This window comes from Phyllostomus discolor, chromosome 14 (genome assembly GCF_004126475.2).
Source record: "Phyllostomus discolor isolate MPI-MPIP mPhyDis1 chromosome 14, mPhyDis1.pri.v3, whole genome shotgun sequence".
Lineage (NCBI taxonomy): Eukaryota > Metazoa > Chordata > Mammalia > Chiroptera > Phyllostomidae > Phyllostomus > Phyllostomus discolor.
In genome coordinates, this window is record NC_040916.2 from 44029834 (window position 1) to 44053725 (window position 23892).

General features: G+C 53.0%; 6 protein-coding genes across 6 annotated transcripts; 3 read left to right on the top strand and 3 right to left on the bottom strand.

Moving 5' to 3' along the window:
• Nucleotides 1-559: 559 nt before the first annotated feature.
• LOC114489251 (histone H2A type 2-A) lies at nucleotides 560-1136 on the bottom strand. Its single transcript, XM_028503282.2, has one exon. The coding sequence runs from the start codon at nucleotides 1062-1064 to the stop codon at nucleotides 672-674; it is 393 nt and encodes a 130-aa protein (XP_028359083.1). The 5' UTR covers nucleotides 1065-1136; the 3' UTR covers nucleotides 560-671.
• Nucleotides 1137-1365: 229 nt separating this feature from the next.
• LOC114489253 (histone H2B type 2-E) lies at nucleotides 1366-1892 on the top strand. The gene has a single exon (XM_028503284.2). It carries the CDS (start codon nucleotides 1424-1426, stop codon nucleotides 1802-1804), a length of 381 nt encoding a protein of 126 aa, XP_028359085.1. The 5' UTR covers nucleotides 1366-1423; the 3' UTR covers nucleotides 1805-1892.
• Nucleotides 1893-9672: 7780 nt separating this feature from the next.
• Nucleotides 9673-10189, bottom strand: LOC114489254 (histone H2B type 2-E). The gene has a single exon (XM_028503285.2). The coding sequence runs from the start codon at nucleotides 10137-10139 to the stop codon at nucleotides 9759-9761; it is 381 nt and encodes a 126-aa protein (XP_028359086.1). The 5' UTR covers nucleotides 10140-10189; the 3' UTR covers nucleotides 9673-9758.
• A 237-nt stretch (nucleotides 10190-10426) lies between these two features.
• Nucleotides 10427-11003, top strand: LOC114489252 (histone H2A type 2-A). Its single transcript, XM_028503283.2, has one exon. The coding sequence runs from the start codon at nucleotides 10499-10501 to the stop codon at nucleotides 10889-10891; it is 393 nt and encodes a 130-aa protein (XP_028359084.1). The 5' UTR covers nucleotides 10427-10498; the 3' UTR covers nucleotides 10892-11003.
• A 766-nt stretch (nucleotides 11004-11769) lies between these two features.
• Nucleotides 11770-12677, top strand: LOC114489249 (histone H3). The gene has a single exon (XM_036015406.1). The coding sequence runs from the start codon at nucleotides 12022-12024 to the stop codon at nucleotides 12430-12432; it is 411 nt and encodes a 136-aa protein (XP_035871299.1). The 5' UTR covers nucleotides 11770-12021; the 3' UTR covers nucleotides 12433-12677.
• A 5903-nt stretch (nucleotides 12678-18580) lies between these two features.
• On the bottom strand, nucleotides 18581-23659 carry LOC118498171 (histone H4). The gene is made up of 2 exons (XM_036015408.1): nucleotides 23654-23659; nucleotides 18581-18961 (listed from the first exon to the last, which is right to left on the bottom strand). Exon 2 carries the CDS (start codon nucleotides 18943-18945, stop codon nucleotides 18634-18636), a length of 312 nt encoding a protein of 103 aa, XP_035871301.1. The 5' UTR covers nucleotides 18946-18961; nucleotides 23654-23659; the 3' UTR covers nucleotides 18581-18633.
• Between the last annotated feature and the right edge of the window lie 233 nt (nucleotides 23660-23892).

Consider the following 23892-nt stretch of genomic DNA (forward strand, 5'->3'; position numbering starts at 1 on the left):
TCGGGTTTGGCCCCCGACCCCTGGTGACCTTGTTAGCTTTTCAGAGCCCCTTGGTCTGAAGGACGGCTTTTCCCGCCTTTCGGATCGCAAAATTGTCCCCGCCCCGGGCCCGAGATTCCGCCTCCGAACGCCTAAGTGGGGTCCCCTTATCTCCGCTGTTAGGACGTTCTCTGGCTTCTGAAAAACCAGAAACCACCACTCAGAAAGCAAGCCGGCTCAGTTAGGCCAAGCCCCAGGCTCGCCAGCATCCCGAAAACCGCCTGCTCCGCTCCTCCTAGGGCCTCAAGTGCCGGGCAGAGGCCTCGGGGGGCAACTGGGGAGTTGCGCGCTCGGCGCAGACTGAGGTGAAGCACTGGGGGCCGCCTAACAGGACTTGGGCGGCGCCCGAGGGGGTTGCGCCACGTCCACCTGCGTTATGAGGCTTACGGCCCGGCCCACTCAACCCAACCAAGGTGGCCCAGTGCTGCTGCACATCTCTGGGCGGTTGGGAGCCCAACGGAAAAGGCATTCCCCAGCGTCGCACACGGGTGGGGTTGAAGTGGCATGTCAAACAACTGGCTACTGTAACAGCTCTTTTACTGGAAAGAAGTGGGTGGCTCTGAAAAGAGCCTTTTGATTTCACAGGTGCTGCCTCTTCGAAACGGGGGCTGGGAGAGCGCCAAGTGCCGGCCTCACTTGCCCTTTGCCTTGTGGTGACTCTCCGTCTTCTTAGGCAGCAGCACGGCCTGGATGTTAGGCAGGACGCCGCCCTGGGCGATGGTGACTTTGCCCAGCAGCTTGTTCAACTCCTCGTCGTTGCGGATGGCCAACTGAAGGTGACGAGGAATGATGCGCGTCTTCTTGTTGTCTCGGGCAGCGTTACCCGCCAGCTCCAGGATCTCGGCGGTCAGGTACTCCAGCACCGCCGCCATGTAGACCGGCGCGCCGGCCCCCACCCGCTCGGCGTAGTTGCCCTTGCGCAGTAGCCGGTGCACACGCCCCACGGGGAACTGCAGACCAGCGCGGGAAGAGCGGGACTTGGCCTTAGCGCGGGCCTTGCCTCCCTGTTTGCCACGACCAGACATGACGGCACTGGGCACTGCGAGTAGCTCCCGACCGACGACCGAGAAAGTCGCCCTAAACGGCCCCGCTTCAGCTTTTTATAGGCAGAACGGCGCTTGTCCAACGAACACTTTGATTGGCCACAGCGTGGCTTTGTCCCGACGGCCAATAAGACAGCGCAGGGAGAATCCGCTCATTTGCATGACCTCCTCCCCCACCCCCTCGCAAGAGCGCCACTGAAAACTCACCAATCACAAGGCAGCGCACTCAGAGCCTTAATTTGCATACATCCTCTATAAGTCCCGAGTCGCTTCCGGTAGCCTCGGTCCTGCTGTTGTCGTGTTTGCGTTCCTCCTCTTTTTCTCCGCTCGTGCATCCCGCTATGCCTGAGCCGGCCAAGTCCGCTCCCGCGCCCAAGAAGGGCTCGAAGAAAGCGGTCACCAAAGCCCAGAAGAAGGATGGCAAAAAGCGCAAGCGCAGTCGAAAGGAGAGCTATTCCATCTACGTGTACAAGGTTCTCAAGCAGGTGCACCCCGACACGGGCATCTCGTCCAAGGCCATGGGCATCATGAACTCCTTCGTCAACGACATCTTCGAGCGCATCGCCGGCGAGGCGTCCCGCCTGGCGCATTACAACAAGCGCTCCACCATCACCTCCCGGGAGATCCAGACGGCCGTGCGCCTCCTGCTGCCTGGCGAGCTGGCCAAACACGCCGTGTCCGAGGGCACCAAGGCGGTCACCAAGTACACCAGCTCCAAGTGAGCCCCTCCTGGGACGCGGCGCTCGCACGAGTCGCCGGCCACTTAACCCCCAAAGGCTCTTTTCAGAGCCACCTACCTTTTCAGTGAAAGAGCTTGTGTCACTGGTTTCACCCCGATGTCTCCACCCTGCTTTCCCGTGCCACCTACCCTTTTTCTGGTGACAGTGATGTCTTCTAAGGGAGACCGGTAAGGTACCCACGAGACAGAAGGCCAGCTTTATGTACCTGGCCGGAGAATTACCTGGAAGGACGTGTTCATTCGCATCCAAGTGAACTGCCTCCACAGTAAAAACGTCGAACGATGCCTGGTCCTCCGTGTGTTGAAGTCCATCTAATGAGGAATATTGGGTCAGGAGGCAGGGTTGGCTGTGTGGCATTTAGGTCAGGTCAGTGCCTTGCAACGCGCTTTTTCTTGGGCTCTGGAACCTTTATTACGGAATGTTACTGTAAAACTGCAAAGCAGTACTCGGGCCCATGCCTCAACACCCACAGCAAACTTTTCCGGTGTGCTCGGACACCTCGATTTCGTGGTCGAAGTAAGTTTTAGTTACACACTCCTCTCTGTCTCAGTTTCGCATTCCTTTCAGGTATACACACAATCAATACATACTATTGCTCTGCTTCGAGAAGTGAACCGCTGTCAGATTAAGGTCACAGAAAGACTACTGTTTTTAATCTTTTTTTTTTTTTTTTTTTCACTCGGGCCTTGATACCTACACAGTTCCCCATAGTTGTAGCTTTTTTGGGGGGGCGGGGGGGGGGGGTTGCTGTTGTAACACAATCTGGATTTGGAAGACAGGAGGAAAGGGGATTTCTAGATGTTCAGGGACCTCATGAACCTGTGCCAGCTGGTCGTAAAACGTCCTCCAGAGACTTCCAACAGCAGTCTTTCATCTTAACGCTACTCGGCCTTAAAAACGTTTGTCCCTTGCCGGGAACAGTTCATCCTCTCTGCCAAAATAGAGGCACTAGACATTCGAGAGTCATACCGAGGCCCTCTCCGTTTTTGAGACTAGCTGGCTCCAAAGACGCGTTTCCTAAAACGGTTCACAGGCCATTAGACCCTGAACCAACCAACGTATGGATGAAAACCCCACGGGCAGCCACTGAACCCACATCACTGGGGCACTGGTGGTAAGAGGCAAGGAGGACGGACCTATGCGACACACCAGGTGATTCACGGTTGGTAACCACTGACGTGTTGCTTTTGCAGTTGCCATATTCCTTGGTAGGATCCTCTTCACAGTTTTGAGTCACGACCCCAGACATTGTCTTGCCTTTTTCCCTGACTGTCCTTTCCCAGAATTGTTTGTAAGGCTGCGTACAAAACTAGCTGCATTTCCCCTTTATTCCTTCATTAATTCAGGGCACCAAATATAGTACTTTACATTTCTACCCTTATTAGAGTTCAAGAACATTTTAAAGAGGTCAAATGAGAACAGAAGGTAAAACACAAATAAATAAAGCCATAAAACTGAAACTCCCTACCGAAAGAGATAGAAGAAAGAAAGAAAGAGAACAAAGTTAAGCACCCTGCAGGTAGGTCCTACCTCATCCCCTGGCTTCGCCTCCTGGTGGTTGGTTGGTTGGTTGGTTGGTTCCCTACATACCTACATAAAACCCCAAATAGTATCTGCCAGCCTGATTTCTCTTACTTTCTGTCTGCTCCACCTAATCAAGTACGGATAGCTTATTTCCTAGTTATACCAAATCTGTCCCTTCTCTCCGACGCTTTGTCCCGGGCCCCAGGAAACGCCTCCCTGGTTTTGCACATGCATTGCTTGGATCTATCGTGAGATGAGGCCGATGGCTGGAACTCAAGAAGTTCAGGAAAAGCATGGAGATAGGAGAGGAGGAAGGGGGACAAAGAAAATAGGGGAGAGATTGAGTTTACAGAGTAGGAATATAACAAAAAATAAAAATGAAAAATAAAAGAAACAAACCAAACACGAGGGCGCGAGCACGCACACACACACACACACAGCTTAAGAGGCCGTGTGAACAACCGAATATGCCGGGGAGGAAGTAGTCAGTATTTGGTTCTGAGGACTCTCAAATACGTGAGTAGGAAAGCAGAAAACAGCTAATCTTTCACTGACGGTGGAGAACGTGACTCGATGTAACTAAATTACCCATCAATCAGTAGTTCCGTTTAGCACCGACATTTACACTTACACGTTTCAAAGCAAAACTGACACCTTGTTCTGGCTCCGTGATGAGTATTTGTGCACATTGCTCCCCGAAACAGGGGACAGACTTTTTTAAAACCACCCTTTGCACCCTGAGATAAATAAAACATGCTGGGGATAGAGCCGTAAACAGAATAGAAAAGGTCCCTGTGCACATAAAGCTACGTCCTAGTAGATGGATGCTGAAATAAGCACGTGAAAGAAATGTATGGCAGAATGATATTAAGGGGGCAATGTGTGCTATGATGGAAAGCAGACTATGGAGTGCAGTGTGGATGACAGGTCTGATCAGTTAGTATTTGAGCAGAGGCCCAAATAAAGTAAGGCAGTGAGCCATAGGATAGCTTGGAGAAGAGTATTCAAAGAGAAGAGAAGAGAAGAGAAGAGAAGAGAAGAGAAGAGAAAGCCAACAGGCGCAAAGGCCCTGGGGCAGGCAAAAGATTGGGGAGTTCAAGGAATACTAAATGCTAAAGCACTGTGAGCAAAGGAAAGCTTCGCAGAGAGATGACACCAGAGCGGTAGTTGATCACGTAGGCCATCGAAGGACCTCATAGGCCATTGCAACGATTCTAGCTTTTATTCTCGATAACTTGGAGTGCCTTTGGAGGATTTGGTTGGAGTAATGACATGATTTGACTTAAGTTTTCTAAAGCTCACCCAAGATGCTGTGTTAAAAAATACACTAGGAGAGCAAAGGGTAGAGGCAGGAAGTGTATCAAAAAGGCTACAGTAACAGCATTTCGAAAGAGAGATAGCTGATAGCAGTGGAGACGGTGAGCAGTCGGCAAGCCTGGGAAAGCCTGGGAAATTGATTGGTCAGTTTGAAAAGGCACCTGGTCCGTCCCAAATTCAGTCTAACATAATCCCAGGGACACGAGGAGCCTGCCTTTCTCCCTCTCCCTCTCCCTCTCCCTCTCCCTCTCCCTCTCCCTCCCCCCACCCCCCCCCCCACATACCCAATTACACGCTCGCCCCATGCGCTCACATGTTCTCTCTCCATAGCCATGTGGCCCGCAGCCACGGGGACTTGGCCTTCGGAGCACCCGGGAACTGGCTATGCGGCCTGAATAGAAACTCTTGCCTTGACCTTGCTGAGGACACGGCTGGACTTCTTCCATGGTGGGGCGTTGAAAACCCAGGGACCAGTGGAAATGGTGAAAGGTATTCAAGATATACATTTAAATTAACTGAATGTAGATTATGAAGTATCGAAGGGCTGATTGCAAGGTTTTGGACTGAGCGTTCGAAACTGCTGCCCTCTACTGCTATGTAAATTTGAGAAGCTTTAACACGTCAAGTGGACATCTGCGATTGGGCGTTGGCGGGTACATCTGAGGGTCAAGGAAGAAAATGCAATATTTCCTTTTAAGGGCAGTGGGCGTTTGGACTATCACCTTGAAATATTTTCTACTTTTTATCCTCTTCATTGCTTCCTAAAGGAATTATTCAAGGCCATATTTCATCTGATATGTTTGTCAAGAAGTATAACTTAGTGGTTCATAGTCCTGTAATGCATAAAATAAACTATAAGATTTAATTTTCTCATTCTTTAATTCTGTCCTTGTTTTTATTAAGGAATCTATCTAATTCATTATATGGTAGTCCTGCAGTTTGATTCTGCACTGTAATCACGCAGAGTATTTTAAGAATACTGATGCCTGATTGCCAGCCCTAGAAACTCAGATTTAAGGGATTTGTGGGTACAGGCTGTTCTCAAGGTACTAAAAAAATCTCCCCAGTGACGTGTGCTCACCTGCCTGCAGTGAGCAAGGAACACTGCGGATGTCTCGTCCAAACACGAGAAAGACTTACACAGAGACAAGCAGTTTCTGTGGGGAAGTAAAAATGAAATGGCCACTCTCTCTCTAGTGGGGAGAGCGCCTCGTCTCCATTGTAAAGCAGATTTTTGTTGAGAAAACAGACTTAGTTTTTAGATTCACAGTCTGGCAGAAAAGATCAAAAGAACTACGTGACTTACAAAGGTGCAGACAGAACTCCTGCTGTGATTCTGGGCAGATATTGGAGTTTTAACATACTAAAGGACTACAGGTTGCAAAGGTTTCCTGTCTGTGCCTTTAAGTTCCAAGTTAATAGCATCCTCCAGCAAACAGATCTCACAGGATCTTGCATATTCTATGTCCCAGGCCTGATTACCCCAGGGGTCTGCCATTTCTGGTTGGGGCTGCACTGCCCCTGCGCATCTGAGTTCACAGAGGAGACAAAGGCAGGCAGGCGACTTGGATTTCTCAAAAGGACTCAGGCTTTGACAAAGCTGAGGGGGCAGGGTTTGACGTGTTAAAGCTTCTCAAATTTACATAGCAGTAGAGGGCAGCAGTTTCGAACGCTCAGTCCAAAACCTTGCAATCAGCCCTTCGATACTTCATAATCTACATTCAGTTAATTTAAATGTATATCTTGAATACCTTTCACCATTTCCACTGGTCCCTGGGTTTTCAACGCCCCACCATGGAAGAAGTCCAGCCGTGTCCTCAGCAAGGTCAAGGCAAGAGTTTCTATTCAGGCCGCATAGCCAGTTCCCGGGTGCTCCGAAGGCCAAGTCCCCGTGGCTGTGGGCCACATGGCTATGGAGAGAGAACATGTGAGCGCATGGGGCGAGCGTGTAATTGGGTATGGGGGGGGGGGGTGGGGGGAGGGAGAGGGAGAGGGAGAGGGAGAGGGAGAGGGAGAGGGAGAGGGAGAAAGGCAGGCTCCTCGTGTCCCTGGGATTATGTTAGACTGAATTTGGGACGGACCAGGTGCCTTTTCAAACTGACCAATCAATTTCCCAGGCTTTCCCAGGCTTGCCGACTGCTCACCGTCTCCACTGCTATCAGCTATCTCTCTTTCGAAATGCTGTTACTGTAGCCTTTTTGATACATTTCCTGCCTCTACCCTTTGCTCTCCTAGTGTATTTTTTAACACAGCATCTTGGGTGAGCTTTAGAAAACTTAAGTCAAATCATGTCATTACTCCAACCAAATCCTCCAAAGGCACTCCGAGTTATCGAGAATAAAAGCTAGAATCGTTGCAATGGCCTATGAGGTCCTTCGATGGCCTACGTGATCAACTACCGCTCTGGTGTCATCTCTCTGCGAAGCTTTCCTTTGCTCACAGTGCTTTAGCATTTAGTATTCCTTGAACTCCCCAATCTTTTGCCTGCCCCAGGGCCTTTGCGCCTGTTGGCTTTCTCTTCTCTTCTCTTCTCTTCTCTTCTCTTCTCTTTGAATACTCTTCTCCAAGCTATCCTATGGCTCACTGCCTTACTTTATTTGGGCCTCTGCTCAAATACTAACTGATCAGACCTGTCATCCACACTGCACTCCATAGTCTGCTTTCCATCATAGCACACATTGCCCCCTTAATATCATTCTGCCATACATTTCTTTCACGTGCTTATTTCAGCATCCATCTACTAGGACGTAGCTTTATGTGCACAGGGACCTTTTCTATTCTGTTTACGGCTCTATCCCCAGCATGTTTTATTTATCTCAGGGTGCAAAGGGTGGTTTTAAAAAAGTCTGTCCCCTGTTTCGGGGAGCAATGTGCACAAATACTCATCACGGAGCCAGAACAAGGTGTCAGTTTTGCTTTGAAACGTGTAAGCGTAAATGTCGGTGCTAAACGGAACTACTGATTGATGGGTAATTTAGTTACATCGAGTCACGTTCTCCACCGTCAGTGAAAGATTAGCTGTTTTCTGCTTTCCTACTCACGTATTTGAGAGTCCTCAGAACCAAATACTGACTACTTCCTCCCCGGCATATTCGGTTGTTCACACGGCCTCTTAAGCTGTGTGTGTGTGTGTGCGTGCTCGCGCCCTCGTGTTTGGTTTGTTTCTTTTATTTTTCATTTTTATTTTTTGTTATATTCCTACTCTGTAAACTCAATCTCTCCCCTATTTTCTTTGTCCCCCTTCCTCCTCTCCTATCTCCATGCTTTTCCTGAACTTCTTGAGTTCCAGCCATCGGCCTCATCTCACGATAGATCCAAGCAATGCATGTGCAAAACCAGGGAGGCGTTTCCTGGGGCCCGGGACAAAGCGTCGGAGAGAAGGGACAGATTTGGTATAACTAGGAAATAAGCTATCCGTACTTGATTAGGTGGAGCAGACAGAAAGTAAGAGAAATCAGGCTGGCAGATACTATTTGGGGTTTTATGTAGGTATGTAGGGAACCAACCAACCAACCAACCAACCACCAGGAGGCGAAGCCAGGGGATGAGGTAGGACCTACCTGCAGGGTGCTTAACTTTGTTCTCTTTCTTTCTTTCTTCTATCTCTTTCGGTAGGGAGTTTCAGTTTTATGGCTTTATTTATTTGTGTTTTACCTTCTGTTCTCATTTGACCTCTTTAAAATGTTCTTGAACTCTAATAAGGGTAGAAATGTAAAGTACTATATTTGGTGCCCTGAATTAATGAAGGAATAAAGGGGAAATGCAGCTAGTTTTGTACGCAGCCTTACAAACAATTCTGGGAAAGGACAGTCAGGGAAAAAGGCAAGACAATGTCTGGGGTCGTGACTCAAAACTGTGAAGAGGATCCTACCAAGGAATATGGCAACTGCAAAAGCAACACGTCAGTGGTTACCAACCGTGAATCACCTGGTGTGTCGCATAGGTCCGTCCTCCTTGCCTCTTACCACCAGTGCCCCAGTGATGTGGGTTCAGTGGCTGCCCGTGGGGTTTTCATCCATACGTTGGTTGGTTCAGGGTCTAATGGCCTGTGAACCGTTTTAGGAAACGCGTCTTTGGAGCCAGCTAGTCTCAAAAACGGAGAGGGCCTCGGTATGACTCTCGAATGTCTAGTGCCTCTATTTTGGCAGAGAGGATGAACTGTTCCCGGCAAGGGACAAACGTTTTTAAGGCCGAGTAGCGTTAAGATGAAAGACTGCTGTTGGAAGTCTCTGGAGGACGTTTTACGACCAGCTGGCACAGGTTCATGAGGTCCCTGAACATCTAGAAATCCCCTTTCCTCCTGTCTTCCAAATCCAGATTGTGTTACAACAGCAACCCCCCCCCCGCCCCCCCAAAAAAGCTACAACTATGGGGAACTGTGTAGGTATCAAGGCCCGAGTGAAAAAAAAAAAAAAAAAAAGATTAAAAACAGTAGTCTTTCTGTGACCTTAATCTGACAGCGGTTCACTTCTCGAAGCAGAGCAATAGTATGTATTGATTGTGTGTATACCTGAAAGGAATGCGAAACTGAGACAGAGAGGAGTGTGTAACTAAAACTTACTTCGACCACGAAATCGAGGTGTCCGAGCACACCGGAAAAGTTTGCTGTGGGTGTTGAGGCGTGGGCCCGAGTACTGCTTTGCAGTTTTACAGTAACATTCCGTAATAAAGGTTCCAGAGCCCAAGAAAAAGCGCGTTGCAAGGCACTGACCTGACCTAAATGCCACACAGCCAACCCTGCCTCCTGACCCAATATTCCTCATTAGATGGACTTCAACACACGGAGGACCAGGCATCGTTCGACGTTTTTACTGTGGAGGCAGTTCACTTGGATGCGAATGAACACGTCCTTCCAGGTAATTCTCCGGCCAGGTACATAAAGCTGGCCTTCTGTCTCGTGGGTACCTTACCGGTCTCCCTTAGAAGACATCACTGTCACCAGAAAAAGGGTAGGTGGCACGGGAAAGCAGGGTGGAGACATCGGGGTGAAACCAGTGACACAAGCTCTTTCACTGAAAAGGTAGGTGGCTCTGAAAAGAGCCTTTGGGGGTTAAGTGGCCGGCGACTCGTGCGAGCGCCGCGTCCCAGGAGGGGCTCACTTGGAGCTGGTGTACTTGGTGACCGCCTTGGTGCCCTCGGACACGGCGTGTTTGGCCAGCTCGCCAGGCAGCAGGAGGCGCACGGCCGTCTGGATCTCCCGGGAGGTGATGGTGGAGCGCTTGTTGTAATGCGCCAGGCGGGACGCCTCGCCGGCGATGCGCTCGAAGATGTCGTTGACGAAGGAGTTCATGATGCCCATGGCCTTGGACGAGATGCCCGTGTCGGGGTGCACCTGCTTGAGCACCTTGTACACGTAGATGGAATAGCTCTCCTTTCGACTGCGCTTGCGCTTTTTGCCATCCTTCTTCTGGGCTTTGGTGACCGCTTTCTTCGAGCCCTTCTTGGGCGCGGGAGCGGACTTGGCCGGCTCAGGCATAGCGGGATGCACGAGCGGAGGAAAAGAGGAGGAACGCAAACACGACAACAGCAGGACCGAGGCTACCGGAAGCGACTCGGGACTTATAGAGGATGTATGCAAATTAAGGCTCTGAGTGCGCTGCCTTGTGATTGGTGAGTTTTCAGTGGCGCTCTTGCGAGGGGGTGGGGGAGGAGGTCATGCAAATGAGCGGATTCTCCCTGCGCTGTCTTATTGGCCGTCGGGACAAAGCCACGCTGTGGCCAATCAAAGTGTTCGTTGGACAAGCGCCGTTCTGCCTATAAAAAGCTGAAGCGGGGCCGTTTAGGGCGACTTTCTCGGTCGTCGGTCGGGAGCTACTCGCAGTGCCCAGTGCCGTCATGTCTGGTCGTGGCAAACAGGGAGGCAAGGCCCGCGCTAAGGCCAAGTCCCGCTCTTCCCGCGCTGGTCTGCAGTTCCCCGTGGGGCGTGTGCACCGGCTACTGCGCAAGGGCAACTACGCCGAGCGGGTGGGGGCCGGCGCGCCGGTCTACATGGCGGCGGTGCTGGAGTACCTGACCGCCGAGATCCTGGAGCTGGCGGGTAACGCTGCCCGAGACAACAAGAAGACGCGCATCATTCCTCGTCACCTTCAGTTGGCCATCCGCAACGACGAGGAGTTGAACAAGCTGCTGGGCAAAGTCACCATCGCCCAGGGCGGCGTCCTGCCTAACATCCAGGCCGTGCTGCTGCCTAAGAAGACGGAGAGTCACCACAAGGCAAAGGGCAAGTGAGGCCGGCACTTGGCGCTCTCCCAGCCCCCGTTTCGAAGAGGCAGCACCTGTGAAATCAAAAGGCTCTTTTCAGAGCCACCCACTTCTTTCCAGTAAAAGAGCTGTTACAGTAGCCAGTTGTTTGACATGCCACTTCAACCCCACCCGTGTGCGACGCTGGGGAATGCCTTTTCCGTTGGGCTCCCAACCGCCCAGAGATGTGCAGCAGCACTGGGCCACCTTGGTTGGGTTGAGTGGGCCGGGCCGTAAGCCTCATAACGCAGGTGGACGTGGCGCAACCCCCTCGGGCGCCGCCCAAGTCCTGTTAGGCGGCCCCCAGTGCTTCACCTCAGTCTGCGCCGAGCGCGCAACTCCCCAGTTGCCCCCCGAGGCCTCTGCCCGGCACTTGAGGCCCTAGGAGGAGCGGAGCAGGCGGTTTTCGGGATGCTGGCGAGCCTGGGGCTTGGCCTAACTGAGCCGGCTTGCTTTCTGGGTGGTGGTTTCTGGTTTTTCAGAAGCCAGAGAACGTCCTAACAGCGGAGATAAGGGGACCCCACTTAGGCGTTCGGAGGCGGAATCTCGGGCCCGGGGCGGGGACAATTTTGCGATCCGAAAGGCGGGAAAAGCCGTCCTTCAGACCAAGGGGCTCTGAAAAGCTAACAAGGTCACCAGGGGTCGGGGGCCAAACCCGAGACTGAGGTTCGATTTGGGAGCTACAGGGCGTGGAAAAGAAGAGAGCGCATGGCGGGTGGCCTGACTTGGGGAGTGAAGGGCTGCGGAGGAACAATCTGAACAGTTGCGATTAAAAATATATGTATATGTGTGTATGTATATGTATACATAAAACAAACAAGAAAAACAAAACAAAAAACCACGACTGGGCCGGAAAGAAAGGAAAAAACTGGCAGGAAGAGCTGTAGGCATATACTGGAAAGTAGACAGGGAGGCGGGTGGCTGGGGGCAGGGAGGATTCTGCCTCAGCCAATCGGGCACGCCAGGAAAGATGACATCACAGCCAATGGGTAGCCAGCGCGGGACTTTCAATTTTCTCGCCCCGCCCAATAGGGAAAAGACTGTGCCTATAAAGACGGCTGTTGCGGCCCCGGGACCGATACCCTCCCGGCCGCTGTGTTGTGCAGTTGTTGTTCGCCATGGCCCGTACTAAGCAGACCGCGCGCAAGTCGACCGGCGGTAAGGCCCCGCGGAAGCAGTTGGCCACCAAGGCAGCTCGCAAGAGCGCGCCGGCCACGGGCGGCGTCAAGAAGCCGCATCGCTACCGCCCGGGCACCGTGGCGCTGCGCGAGATCCGGCGCTACCAGAAATCCACCGAGCTGCTGATCCGCAAGCTTCCCTTCCAGCGCCTGGTGCGCGAGATCGCGCAGGACTTCAAGACCGACCTGCGCTTCCAGAGTTCAGCCGTCATGGCGCTGCAGGAGGCGAGCGAGGCCTACCTGGTAGGCCTGTTCGAGGACACCAACCTGTGCGCCATCCACGCTAAGCGCGTCACCATCATGCCCAAAGACATCCAGTTGGCCCGCCGCATCCGCGGGGAGCGGGCCTAAGAAGCGCGCGCTCGGTCCGACGTTCCATCGCATCCAAAGGCTCTTTTCAGAGCCACCCACCAGATCACTGGAAAGAGGCTGTGCCACTGGGCCTCCGTGCCCCCGGGAAGGGAGGGCGCTTAGAGGTGGGCAGACGGTGTGGGGCTCCCCACACAAAAGGGCAGAACCCTCGCGTTGGCCGCCTTCCGGCCTGCTACTCTGAAGCTCACAGGGGTTCCCGACAGTGCTCGGCGGCCTCGCGCACACGGGGTCGGGTTCTCCTGGGCTGGGTTGTCTTTTTATTTTTCTGCTTTTTTTCTTTCAACGGGGGGGGGGGGGCTCCGGGGTCGGAGATGGGCTGCCTCTAGAACGAGTCACTGGGGACGCTGGCGATTCGTGGCTCGGAGTGCACCCGGGGGACCTCTCCGGCCACCGGGTGCGCACTCCTCACCCCCGCCGGAAATGGCCCCACCCGGCGCGGCTCGGGCTGACGAGGAAAGTCATCCCCTCCGACGCGCGGGTTTCTGCCGCTTCCAGGTTCCGGGTTCTCCTGTGTCACCACGGTCGGCCGGCAGACTTCGGGCCTCACTCCACAACTGCGTAGCAACCTCCCACCCTCTTATCCTGATCAAAACCCCGGGGCGGGGAGTATGTGTGTGTGTGTAGGCACCCTACGGGCCACTGGTGAGCCTGGGCCTTCAACGGACCGTTTTCGGCCCGGAAACCTGCGGCCTCTCTCTCTGGGTACTCTGCCCAGACGCGGTTTCTCCACGTTTTTTTAAAGCTCCCTTTGCCTCTCGAGATGTGTCTCAAGAAGGGAGAAGCAGGGACTGTGGCCGGCCTGCTACAGGTTGCCACATGTTCCTCTTTTCCGGATCACGGCGACTCCCCAGAGCGTGTCTCTAGGTCTCTCCCGGGTGCCTGATTAGCGGCGTAGGCCCCAGTGCAGGCTGGATCTCTTGGCCCGGGCCTCGGAGGCGTGCGAGGGCACAGCTTTGCACCTATCGTCTCATCCATCCCCAGGGCACACACCTCGAAGGGACGTACTGACACAGACTGACCCGGTATGTCAGGTCCGGGAGCGGCTGAGCAGACCCTGGAACCTGAGATGCCGGTGTCAGGTGTCGGTCCTCTGCCCACCCCGCCCCGAGCTCGCACTGCTTTCATCTAACAGCCTCCGCCCCGTCCCCCGCCCCTCCCCGCTTTCTTCCAGGGAAGTCGCCCTGTGTGCGCCTCCAATTTAGGAACATTGTTGACACCCAGCCAAGAACAAGATGAAATTTTGTGTTCCTTTCACTGTAAAGGCCTACCTGCCCTCACAGAAGTCTCTCAAATCGTTCTACTTGTTTGGTAGACTGGCACAAACTTGAGTTCCTCGATACAAGGGAGCCATTGAAGACGCACGTTTTAACATTTAATGAGATCTGTACTTAAATCACTTCTCTACTATCAGATGAGAACTAAAGGAAAACGAAAGGCCGCGTAAATAAATGCTCTTCCTCCTGATAATTAGCTCCTTATGTGGCGAGCTTGATTCCGGGAAAAGTCCACCCTTGCTTTCACCGAGTGAAAAACAGTCCGCACGCACGCTGAATTCTGCCTTGGGGTGGCAGGGACTGGTGCGTGTGCCTGCATAGAGGGAAACAGCGGGGTACCCTGGCCCTGCTGGCTGACACCTTTGCTTCCTCGGCAGAGGACTTGGCCTTTGGGTTCACGCTCTCTCCCGGTCGTCCTCCTTACCCTTCTTTCCAGGTCCCCATCTCAGCCTTCTCGGGTTCTCCTCCTCTTTCTCCCCCAGCCCCATCAATATCGTGGTTCCCACCCGTGCGGGCCTTTGTCTTTTCCCTCCCTGCAACTCCAGCAGCGAGGTCACTGGTCCCCTCTGCTTTCCGTATCTCCGCCTCTGGCAAGTGCTCCCCAATCGGTATCTCCTGCTGAGACCCCTGCCCTGGGCTCTACACCAACGTTTTCCTAACTGCCTTGTGGCCGGGTCCTTCTGGGTGGACGATAGGTGCTTCAAATTCCGCTTATTTCCAAAACCGCATCATCTCGCTTCCCCAAGCTATTTCTCCCCTTCCATATTTCTCGTCTTGATGAAAGACGCCTTCATTCCCCATCCCCAGCCCCCCCCCCCCCCCCCCCCCCCCCCCACCCTTACCCAGTTCAGGGCAGAAGTTCCCTCCTCTTGTCCTTTGTCCAAATCTCAGGAGTCACCAAATCAGATCAGTGTTATCAGATCTACTCTGACTTTCAATTCTGTCTCCCTCCCTCCCTCCCTCCATCCACGGTCCCTCCCTTAATCCATGGACACCCTGCCCTGCAGCTAAGCTTCCACTCACTCTGTGTGAGAGTTGTTTTTCCTCTAAATGCTTAGGAAACTTCGTTCCCAGTTCCCTTCAGAATGAAGTCCGCCTTCTTTTGCACGGCAGTTTACAGCACTGGCGGTTAATGACGGGCAGAGAGTCCGCAGTTAGACAAGTTCAAATCTGAATCCTCCTCTTGACCATGCCACAGAACAGGTACGCGACTTCAGCAAGGAAACCTCTGTGGGCTTCACTCATCCCCGCTTCCGCCGTAAAAACGGCGAGGGACAGTAGCACCTTGCCAATGCCGTTGTCGGAAATATTAAAAGTGACGCTTCTTAAAAAGCACCTAGCGCCGTGTCCGCTCCAGAAGAAGCGTTCGATCAGTTTCAGCTATTTACGGATAGTGGTGAAATCTAAAATATCCCAACAGAAACGACTTCGATATACGTCTGGTTCCCGGTATCTCTGAGCCTGCCCAGGTTCCGGGCGTTCTGCCCGCTGGACCAGGACGTTTTCACCCCTCGGAACATCTGCAGTCCCCCAGTATACCGGGCCCTCACACATACCTGTTTCTTCTGTGTGGAATGCCCCGCCCCCCTTTGGCAGCCCTGAGAGCCCCTGCTCTTCAAGATTCAGCCCCTTCCCTTCCTCTTCCCCCTCATCTCTTGGGGGTCCTCCTCCTTGCCTCCCCGCCCCACAACCCCGTCCTATCCTAACTCCCCTCCCTACTCCTACTCCCTTACCTTCAACCATCGGGCCGGGAGTATCCCCCAGGGCGAGGATTTGTCCCGGTTCACCTCTGTGGCACCAGCACCCAAGCAGTGCCCGGCACACCATAGCTGGTCAGGAAATGCTGGACGAGGGGCCTAGTTCACCCGCCCTTCGGCTCTTTGCCTTCAGTGAGGGAGCTGGGCCTCCTGTGATGCCCCCACCCGGCTCTTGGGGTCCTTGAAGTTAACAGACCAAGAGCAGGCCTGGACCGGACCTCTGGGAGGAACTTCCAACGTCCTTGGCAGGGTCATTGGAGTACGGAAATACAGGGCGTCTGGAAAGCCCACGAATGGCCACGGTCCCAGACTTAGCCTGCTCCTGGTGAGAGTGACTGAGAAAAGAGCTCAAGGACCTGCACCCACACCCGGGACGCCTATCTGTTCCCAGATGCAGACGATCTGGGGAGGAGGCATGTCTGCGTTCATATGACCGAAGACGTCAGATTCAGCCATGCTGACAGAAGTTTCCGGGAATGTGGTGGAGGGTGGGGCTACGGTCAGGGGCTGAGAGTGGAGTACATGCAGGCAGCCAGGAGGAAGGAGGATGATAGAGAAGAGAAAGGGGATGGGGAACAGAACTCCAGGGTCCTCACCTCACTGCTACGAAGGGCAGCGGGGAGTGCTTAAGGCCTGAGGCCCCTTATGGGTAGCGTCAGGGCTCCTGACCCACAACCGGGAAAAGGCTCCAGAGAGAAAAAGACTGGGATCTCCACGTCCTCGCGTGTAGAGCAGCCTCCTAACGGCGCTCCCTTCCAGGTCGCTGTGAGGATGAAAAGAGATAGGACGGTCCACACACAAAGGGCTTAGAACGGAGCCTTACGGGCGGTCACAAATCCATTCATAGCATCAGCGCCCACGATGTAAATAATTGTGACGGGTCAATGGATGTAAGGCCCGATCACAATCCTAACCCAAAGCAGGTCCGGCTGCCTGCCGCCACGAAAACCAATACTCCACAGGCAGGTGCTCACGTAAAGGAAAGTCGTTTATTTTCAGGTGCTGGCCACCTGGAAGATGGGCTCTCCTGTCTCAAAGCCCACCGCCACCTCTCAGTGGAGGCAGAGGCTTTTATGAGGAGGGGGAGGGGAAGAGAACAGAGACATCAAGGGAAGGGCTTGAAAAGTCCTCTACGTGCAGGCGAGCACGGTCGGTTCCCACAGGGCAAGTGATGGTTCCGCGTGCGTCCTCCTGGCTCCACGGATGGATGGAGGTCAGCCAATGTCTCCCGAGCTGGGGCGCTCGAACGTCGGAACCTGTTATCTTCCGAGGTCAGTTCCTAGGATTCTTATACAAATGTGACTTTCCTCTACAAGCCACACATTGGTCGGAGTCGGCACTTACAGAAACGGTGTCCAAAGAATGGTGGGGCGGGTCACCATTTCCCACTGACACAAGTTTCCACTGTCACACAATCACTTTCATGAAAACACACACGCACACACAAGTTGCTGAAGAACATTTAACACGCCACCAGCTTCCAGGCTGCGTGGCATGGGCAGTAATCATAACCCGGGTTCCTAGGTGGCTTATGGCTCATCTTTCACTCACCTCCTCCCGTTCAATTTCACAATGACCCCGGGAGGGAGGGAGGGCCTTTGTTTTATTCCCGTTGAATGGATGAAGACACTGAACGCGGTGAGGAAGAGACACCTGGGAATATTGTGGCTCACACGGCCAGAAGATGGCACCCACCGGGCGGGGTAGAACTTACGCCTGAGCCCTGTGGTTCGCTTCTCGTTACATTGTTTCGGAAAAAAAACTACACGATCCTTACATGTAGAGATACAGTATACACATATCGTATACACATGCATTAGCTCTGATTTCTGACCCCAAACTACGGTAAGATGTAACTTCATATTACTACCTACTGCACCTTCATACACATCTGAAAGTTGAAACGGAGGTGTACAAAAGGACTTGTTTTTCACTTGGGATACTTTCGACCCTATTCTGCTTCATTAATTAAAGATAACCGCCTCCCATTTTCTACACTGAGCCTGCCACCTGTTCGCGGGCTATAGCAGGCAGCTGAAGACCACGGCCGTAGAGAAAATTACGAGAACGCGGTTCGAAACCAAGAGCACCTTTCACTCACTGGCCAGCTCTCACCCCACTTGTTTTAGAATTGCACTAATGAGTTCACCTGTGATGTAAAGGCCTGAATTTCTCTTCCCTGGTTTCTCAATGGCTGTCGGTCGGATTTGATTTTGCAGGTGCTCTCGCGGCTTTTCAAGTGAGCAGTGAATGGCACAAAACAGCGTCCAATGTGAACAGGGACCCGGAGCCACCTGGCCTACTCCCTCACTGCAGACGTGGGAAGGGAAGCCCAAACGGTAACTCACAAAGCTCAAAACGATAGCGTGGCAGCCAGAACGGGCACCTCGGGAGCGCAGGTCTGGGGCTGCCTTGAGTCTAACAGTGAAGGTGGCTTGACCGGGCCTCCTTTTGCCGCTTTCAACTCCCCACAGCTCAGTACTACGGCCGCCAACGTGGGTAACGCGCCCCCAAACGAAGTGATGCGACCTAGTGTTTCAAGATGGAGCAGAACGTCCTGTTCAGATAGGTGTGAGAAGTGCTCTGCCGGCACCCGCGCGTCAACAACGGGAGCCCCCGATGCGGAAGTACGGCGAAGGGGGAACCTCCTCGTGTGCGGCCGGCACCCCAGCACCCTAGCCGGGAAAGGGAAGAGAAAGCGCGCCCCGGAGACACGAGGGAGACAGGAGGAAGGGTGGGAGGGCTCACGTGGAGCGAAGGTAAATTTCCGCCTGAATCCCAGGCCCGCACCCGCGTCCCTGATGGAGTTCCCCCTGCGGACGTAGGCTCGAGAAATGCCAAGTTTGACTGGTAAAGGAAGCACTGCCCTGAATAGCTGAATCCGCACGCGGATTGCTGTGGCGCGCCTTTCACCCAAGGAACTCCCAGGTCCCGACGTGTCTGCACAGCTGCAATTATCCGGGATACGACAGCCCATGATTTACAAGCCTCCCTCCCGAAACGCGACGCTGGCCGTGCATAGGGGGCCGTTGTGTGAGCCGCCCATCCGCAAGAGGCGACCAAGTGCCCCAGCTCCTTCAAAACCCACATGGGTGGCCCTAAAAAGGGCCTTTGGGATTGCCGCACGCTAAAGAGCCTGTAGCAACGGCCTAACCGCCGAAGCCGTACAGGGTGCGTCCCTGTCGCTTCAGGGCGTACACCACGTCCATGGCAGTGACGGTCTTGCGCTTGGCGTGCTCCGTGTAGGTGACGGCGTCCCGGATGACGTTCTCCAGGAACACCTTCAGCACGCCCCGGGTCTCCTCGTAAATGAGCCCCGAGATGCGCTTCACTCCCCCTCGCCGAGCAAGACGGCGGATGGCGGGCTTGGTGATGCCCTGGATGTTGTCTCTCAGGACTTTGCGATGGCGCTTGGCGCCACCTTTGCCCAAACCCTTACCTCCCTTGCCTCTGCCAGACATGCTTACTGCGATCTGACTACGCAAGCCTCAGGGCTGGCGAGGCCGGCTCGGGCCCCTGATATACGAGATCATCGGACCGGATTGAAAACCGCAGAGCGCGCGAAATAGTCCCCGCCCCTCCGCAGTTTCTCTTTTCTTTCCTCGCCCGTCCCGTCCCTTCCCCCACTCCCCGCGCCGCCCCCTAGCGGACCCGGTCTGCCGCAGTCAGGGCGCAGGCGCGGCTTCCGCATTCCGCGGCTGTTTTCCTCGGGTTCTCGCCCTCTGGCCGCTGCGCCGGCGCGCTAATGTTTCCCCCCCCCTTGGGGGAGAAGACCAGAAGGGCAAATGGAGGCCAGGGATGGGGAAGACACGAGAGAACCAGCGCCGGCTTTAGTTCCAACGAGAGGATCCCAATCTCCGCGAACTTGGGCAACCCGGAAGGGCGAAAAAAAACAGTTTCTGTCCTGAGACTGAATGACAGGCGGAGGAGCCCATCTCCAGAGCAGCGGGCGCTGGTCGGGGTGCGGGTCAGGGAGGGTGTGGCGGGCGTCGGGGGCGGGGGGGGGGAGCCGTAGCGGGAGGTCTCCACTTTCTGGGTATGGGCATTCATATGTCGAAGACAGAATGTGACCGCATTTGGAAATAGGGCTTTGAAAGAGGCGAGTGAGTTAAAATGGGGTCATCGGGATGGGCCCCAACTCAACACGAGCGGTGTCTTCGTGAGAAGTGGGGATGGGGACAGAGACAACGCAGAAGGACAGCTGTGTGAGGACAGGAGAGGGCAGCCCCCGGCAAGCCTATTTCATAGGTGAAGGACTCCAGAAACCAACTGGTGTCGCCTTTTCCTGGTATTCCTTTTGTAGTGTAACCCCTGCTAGACAGGGTGCCTTTCTTGGTGGTCAATACAAGGGAAGTGCTTCCTATACCCACGAAGCAATCAAATTGGCTCTCCTTCAACTTCCAGGATAACCTGGGGCTCCTCGGGGGAGATGGTGATTGTATTTCCCGAAGCCTTCTGGGGACTCCTCAGCTGCGTCAGTCCTCATCTTCAAGGGACATGTGGGAACTGTTCTTGTCTTCACTCTTTCCTCTCTTTGGGAGAAACTCCACCTGCCAACATGGTGATCTCTGACATCTAGTCTCTATAACTGCGATAAAAATGAGTTGTTTTTGTTGAAGCCACCCAGTCTGCTGCGCTTTGTTACCGTGACAGCACCCGACGCAAGCACAGGCCCTCTTGATCTCTGCCCAGAGCCTTATTCCCTACCCAGACTCACAATGCACCAAGGGATCCTCAGGATCTGTACTTTGTGAGTTATAAGCAGAAACAGCGGGGACTCAGGGCTGCGCGGGGCTGGCACCTTCACAGGACATCTCACCCATTGACGTTTGTTTACAAAGGTGCTGCTCAAAATTCTCAAGAGTGTGTGACATTCCAGAGCATGAGAACCATCAGTGGCCGAGCTTGTGCAGTTCCATACTCCCTGAACTGATACTACATCAGATTTAAAAGAGAAAACTCAAAATGCCAAAGATATCCAAGACCTCCCTGGGGCCCCGAGATTTGACAACTGCCTGCAGATATGCTGTCACGGCTTAGGCAGTTCAGGGGTCTCCTCCCTTAGTGGAAATGGCCATGTCCTGCCTTTGCCCTTCTCTTCTGCTCTCCCTGCCACAACAGTCGAAGGTCATAGGGTGCAGAAGGGGAGTGGTGAAAGAAGGCAGAGAAGCAGAAGCACCGGGGAGCCTAGGGCTGGGTCCCTCGCTACTGTGGGACAGTGGAGGCCCTCCCTGTTGGTCTTTCCTTGTTTACTGTCAAAGGTGAGACCCTTAAGGGTATGGCCTTGTCTGCATCATTGATCTCTCTTCAGGGCCTTGACCGTGGGACCTTGGAAGGGTCCTCTGCTCGGCTTCACTGGGCCCCTGTGGGCCACACGCAGAGCCCAGGAAATACCAGGCAATGCAAACAGGTGTGTGCACACTCACTTTCTCAGGAACTTCGGCCTATCTGAGCCAATATTTTTCACCCCTCAGAGCACCAGGCCTGGGCAGAACACCGGGGCCTTAACCTGTCAGTGGCCATGTCTTGGGGATTTGCCCCCCGGACAAAGTGAGGGCAACAGAATCTGTTCCCCAATCGAACCAGTGTCAGCCAAAACACCACGCCAAGTTGATTTTGTTAGCAGGACCTCGATCCCAAGCCAACAAGCACCAGTGTGGATTGCACTAGGGAGCATCCCCAAAGCAGTGCGCCTCCCCCAGCGGGAAGGACTGCAGCGCTTAACGCGGTGGGCGGCTGACATCAAGGCGTGTTGGGGTAGTTTTGGGGGCAAGCCTGCAACACACAGACAAGGGCATGGCCCCACGTACATCGCAAGGACAGGAAACGGAGGAGGAACTCGGCCTTAGCTGGACATTGTCATCGTCTTGGTACAAGAAGAAAACTTACCGCTGAGGTTATTTCAGGCAGCTTCCACAGGTCTCAGGTGGTTTCTGGCAGTTCCCTAATCTTTACCTTCTGGCCTTGAAGAAAACACCCCAGGCAACCATTGTCACAGTTCCCAAAACCAAGCAAGAGTCAGTAGTGAAGTAATTGCCTAGGCGCTCGCTCTCCAACTTTTTAACCCTTCTGTGCGGCCTAGGTGGGCTACAACATCTGGTTCTCACTTGAGAGTATAGTCTGGGAAGATTATAAGGAGTTCTCCAGTTCCTTCAGGGATCCTCAAATTGCCACAGGCCTATTACCGACAGCTCTGACACCTTTTTGGCAACAGGACAAAGTTGACATTTTTGCTGCTATCTTATGAAGGCCCAACTTCCTAGGCCTCATAGGAAACCTTTGGAATGCCTTTGAAAGTAGAGCTAAGTAGTACATAATCTTGTTTTTATGTCAGTGTCAAAATGTGATTGTTTCAGGTACATAAGTAATTTCCCACTTTCAGAAACGGCTTAAAGAAAAGAAAATCAAGCAAAGAGCAATTCACATTCACTTAAAAAGTCCTATCATGTCCAGCCTGGTTCTAAGAAAAGTCTGCCATGGGATCGATATTGTTAACTGGACTCTGGGTTCTTTAATCAGAGCTGATGGTGGCCTCAGCTGAGGCAGTGGCTAGGTGTGAAAGTAGATGACGTCATTGATTTGAGGTCATCGTAGAAGGTAAATTTGACAAGATTTGGTGATGTAGGCACTTGGAGAATGCAAGAGAAGAGGGAGCTTGTCCTTGACCCAAGGAGCTCCGGGAGATGGCCAAAGATTGCACTAAGGTGGAGAATTCAGGGAAAAATTGCTTTTGGAACCAATTATATGCATCAAGGCCCTTCTGACATTGAAGTTGAGATTCCTGTTATCCATGTAGAAGGCCACATTCACCAGGAGTGAGGGCTATTAATCTATTCAGCAAAGGAGCTCAGCCGGAGATACTCAGGAGAAGACCTCAGCACATACTTAAGAAGTCAGGGAATTTGATAAAATCTACCCAGGGGTCAGGGAGAAGAAAAGAAGGCTGAGGCAAGAACCCCAGGCAAGCATTCATTGGGCTAATAGATCGAGAGAACACCAAGAAGCAGGATAACTGGAAAGAGCTAAGTACCACCAGGAAAGACTATGTCCGAAGGAGGCAAGGATTGTATCCACAGGGCCACATTAGGCACTGACGTTCAGAAATGGGGTATGTGTGTGTGTGTGTGTGTGTGTGTGTGTGTAATTTTGCAAGTACATTTATTAAAGCTAGGGAGAGTAAAAAAAGGAAGGACCTAGGAGAGGAGAAGCAACAGGAGAGAGCCTAGGTGGGGCTGCTCTGGCTCAGTAGAAACATTGCAGGAAAGCTTTGATCCAAGGCGGGGCTGCCATCAGCTCACTGGACAGTCAGAGAAAAGGAGGCCTTGGGGTTCAGGGGATTAGCCCAGTACAAGATGCCACTGCCCATTTCTCCCCTGGTTGAAAGTCTCATTGGGGACGCTTAGAGTCTAGAAGAAAGAAAATTTGCTCAAAAAGGAGATTTAAGTGGGCATGCCCAAAGGAGGGTGTGTGCACATTCAGAAATATTGATGACAAATTGTTACCAATTCAAGGTTCATGGACCCGCCGCTTCTAAAGGCCAATATTCAAAACGTCAGGGTTTGGAGTAAGGAAGGTTTTATTGACCAAGAAGGCAGCAGCTCAAGGAGATGGGGGCCTTAAAGCTTCCACAAATTCATCTTAGGAGGGTCCAGAATTCAGGCTTCTTTTATGTGAAGTGAAGGGTGGAGCAAGAGGTATGTGACATCTGGGCACCAACAGGGATCTAAGGAAGAATGCAAAATTTCTGAAAATCTCTTTGTTCCTGGTCCAGTGATCCCTGTTGATCTGAGTCCAGTCTTGAGGCTCCTGCAAATCTTTGCCAAGAAGCTCAAGTCTCGAGCAGAATTCCTCTATGTAGCAGAAGCTGTTTACCTGAAGGCCATGGTGGAAAGGCAGGCTAGAGTTAACATGGAGTCAGAGAGAGTGAGCATTTAACCCTGTAACACTTATGTTCATTAAACTCAGTCACTTCTAACTATACTTCGTATTTCATCTCTCTTTTTAATCACCATGACAACCCTGTAAGGCAGGCAGGCATTTATCATTCTCACTGTACAGACAAGGGAGCTTGGAGTATTTTGCCGAAGCTCCCAAAGCTAACAAGCACAAGGGCCAGAGATTCTGACCAAAGTGCTAGGACTCCCAAGTTCATATTCTTAAGCAGAAAACACCAAGCAAAGAGCCCATTCTGGAAGCTAAGAGGGGAAGTGACAGGAAGTTCATAATGCACAGGCCTGAGGGCCTTGTTGCTTCACTGGAATCTTCTCTGCATGCTTACCCACTCCCCGCCTGACTCCACTACCATCAAGTGGAGAAAACCTCCCCACAAGCCAGAGCTGAGCTTGTCGCTTCTGCACAGGCTTTACCATCTCTATGCCCTCCACCCCACTGCCTTCAGAATGAAACTT